At 46.7% G+C, this 3372-nt stretch overlaps 1 protein-coding gene across 1 annotated transcript in view; it reads right to left on the bottom strand.

Annotated features, from left to right (window-relative positions):
- Nucleotides 1-1067: 1067 nt before the first annotated feature.
- Nucleotides 1068-3372, bottom strand: part of LOC135103061 (uncharacterized) — a 3290-nt gene continuing 985 nt past the window's right edge. The window contains exon 3 of the mRNA XM_064009008.1: nucleotides 1068-3156. Coding sequence (XP_063865078.1) covers nucleotides 2007-3156 — 1150 coding nt within the window. The 3' untranslated portion in view covers nucleotides 1068-2006. The remainder of the gene's footprint in view (nucleotides 3157-3372) is intronic.

The following is a 3372-nucleotide window of genomic DNA, read 5'->3' as shown; positions in this document are numbered from 1 at the left end:
GTTTGACATTTCTATTTTTTTTTCTCCCTTTCGTCTTTTTTTTTTTACATATATTATTCACATTTTCGGTATACAAGTGATTTTTTGGGGGGAAAGATTTTTTTTTTTTTTTTTGTGTGTGTGTGTTTTATGTATATACGTTTGTTGTGTGTTGTTTATTTGATGAGTCTTGTGCCCTGTTTCATGTTGTTGTTGTTGTTGTTGTTGTTGTTGTTGTTGTTGTTGTTGTTGTTGTTGTTGTTGTTTTTCTCTCTCTCTTTCTCACCTTTGTTTCCATATATCACCATTAACATTTTTTTTACAACTTTTTTTTTTTTCGAGTAATTTATTTCCACTTCTTGTTCTACGTATACCTTTGTTATGTCTTGTTTTGTTTATCCTTCTCATTTAGTTGTTTATGTTATTTGTGTACTTGTTTATGGTCTGTCGACGCGTAATATTTCACAATCTGTCACCTTTAAACTCGCTGCTACTCCATTTTGTACTCTCTCTCTCTCTCTCTCTCTCTCTCTCTCTCTCTCTCTCTCTCTCTCTCTCTCTCTCTCTCTCTCTCTCTCTCTCTCTCTCTCTCTCTCTCTCTCTCTCTCTCTAGTCTTGTCCATCTCATTCTCCTCCATCTTGTGTCCCGCCTTCTCTGATCCTTCCTTTCTTATTTCTTCCTATCTCCTCCCTTCTCCCTCCCCTCCTCCCCCCTTCTCTTCCCTCTCCTCTTCCTCCTTTCTTCCTCTATCTCTTCCATGATCCTGGTTTATCTCGGCCATATGAGATTCCTCCTCCTCCTCCTCCTCCTCCTCCTCCTCCTCCTCCTCCTCCTGTCATTCCTGTTTTCTCTTATATTTGTTTTCCTAATTTGCTTTTTCATTTTTTTTTTTTCTCTGTACCATTCTCTCTCTCTCTCTCTCTCTCTCTCTCTCTCTCTCTCTCTCTCTCTCTCTCTCTCTCTCTCTCTCTCTCTCTCTCTCTCTCTCTCTCTCTCTCTCTCTCTCTCTCTCTCTCTCTCTCTCTCTCTCTCTCTCTCTCTCTCTCTCCCCCGTCACGTGGTTCTTGAAGGTCGACACAAACACAGGTTGAAGCACGTATTCTTATATTGTTAGGTGTGTTTACATATTGACGGCTCTCACGCTTCCTCGTGTCAGCGTCTGCCTGAATATTAGTCTGTTTCATTTTGATTATATACTTGGTTGAAACTTATGTCATTGTAGTACGTATAAATTATGTTAAGACTATTGTTATCTAAGTATTATATTGTATTATGTCGTATGATAATGGAATTGTATTGGTGTTAAAGCACCTGTCCTGTCTCGGTGTATTGGGCCTCAGCAGAACAGACGGAGAACACACCGCTTGTCCCGCGCCTCGCCCTGCTCCACTCAGCCTTGCGAGGAGGAACAATACATGCAATACAATCAGCTTTCTTATCCCTAACACCGCCTTCCCACGCGCCTCATGTAGCCACGCCACGCGACACGTGTCCAGCCGCCTCACAGCAGCGTGTGTCTGACAGCCTCACAGTGTACCTGACAGCATTACAGCAGTGTGTGCCTGGCAGCGTGTCCTCTTGACCCTCAATAAGCGGTCTTGTCGAATTTGCTGAGGTGAGTGTGATCCTAAAGCATCCTAAAGCCGAAAGAAATTAAAATTAAAATTATGGTGAGGAGGACATGACTGAAGTGTGGCCAAAAAAAAAAAAAATGACATGCCTCAGTCGCTCGTGAGGGAGTCCTTCCAGCCCGCGGTGAATTCTTAGTGCTTGGAACTGAAGTGAGCGAGGATTCTCAGAGTACGATTGTGTGGTCAAGTCTAATATAATGAGTGAAGGTAGTCGCGCTGTTTAGCAGCTGAGTAAGATGGTCAGCGTGTTTCATCATGTTGATATAGTGAACGGACATTGAATTCTAAGATTCCTAACTCGGCAGCGCCTGCACCGGGACAGACTGGCGTGGCTTGTTTGATGAAGCCCTCATTCTGTGCGAGAGGGAGCGAGACTCCTCTTGACTAGTCGCTGCTCAAGTAAATTGTTTTTGTTTGACTTTCTTCCTAAGATTTTTTATCTGAAAGCATCTTTCCGTGGAGTGGTTGCCTGCGCCATGCAGCGCGCAGCGCAGTACTGGTGTGTGTTGCGGCGCCGCCCATTTCCCGGAGCCTCCGTGATTAGCAGGCCTTGTAGGACTTCCCTTGGCTCGGGAGGTGAAGGCAGCCTTAGGTCTCACGGAGGGACGTTCCTTCGGGACTGAAGTAAATTTAGGGAGACATTCGCCCCCAGATGTTTTCTTCCGTGAGTCTGCACGCTTACGAAAACATTTGCTTTCCTTATGCCCTGCCTTGTGACAGTAGGAACACACTGCTGCCTGTGTAGCAACCGGTACTGAATCTGAAGGCTGGGATGCTGCCTCCGTAAAGTTAGTGTTTGAATCCGCAGAGTTCACTGCAGCAGCAGCGCGTCCCATCTCCCTCAGCTTGTCATCCAGAGCATACACGAAATCATCCAGGTGTTCTGAGGGGTGGAATGGAATGGACAGTGCAGCGAGGCGAATACGTGGCTGGACGTGAAGCATGTACACTAACAGTCCCAAAAATTTCGTCACATTGTCAGTGGTAATGTAAGCACCTGAGCACCAGCCTGCCTGATGGAGAATCCTCAGGCAGCTCTCGGCCAGGATGTTAGCAGGCAGTGACGCCTCCCACACGTCTTTCCTCCCCAGATTGTGAGTCACTGACTCCACCACCGCCATCGTCTGCTTCACCACCAGGGTTGTTGCACCGCTACTGAATACATTTAGGAAATTCTGTCTGAATTTGTCGTAATCCTGCTGGATTATTGTGACTGAGAAGGCAGCGCCCTGCATGACGCAGCACGCCCTGGATCCAGGCTGTAGCCGTGAGCGGACAAAGGATATTCTGTCAGCGTGTCCATAAATGTCATAGATGTTCATCACACCTTCACAGAGAGTAATAAACTGAAATGCCCCGTAATCTTCGTCCTCTCCACTAAACGGGCGGATGAACATCATCCTCGCGTCACGTGAGGCGTTGGGGTTACTCACTGTTGCCGCCGCGGGACCAGTCACTGCTGCCGACGCGGGCCTGGTCGCTACTGCCGTTGCAGGATTAGTCAGTGTGATCACTTGCGTCCCGGATGCAGGACTCAGCTTGGGTCTGTGGATGGGAAAACTGGTAAGAGAAAGCGTATGGACCTTTTGCTTGGAGTAGCCATGCTGTAGTAGTAGTAGAGTGTGTAGCAAGTGCGAGCCCAGCAGTAGTGGGTTGTGCCTCAGCGTGGTTTGGTCAGTGAGGAACTTTATAGTGAGAATAAATAAACTTTAAGTTTTGTGTTTCGGAGGGTGAACCACGCCAGTAATAAAACGTGCCTTC

The sequence above is a fragment of the Scylla paramamosain genome, chromosome 8, assembly GCF_035594125.1.
Source record: "Scylla paramamosain isolate STU-SP2022 chromosome 8, ASM3559412v1, whole genome shotgun sequence".
Taxonomy (NCBI): Eukaryota; Metazoa; Arthropoda; class Malacostraca; order Decapoda; family Portunidae; genus Scylla; species Scylla paramamosain.
Note: the sequence above shows the minus strand (reverse complement) of the source record. Positions and strands in the feature narration are given on the sequence as shown.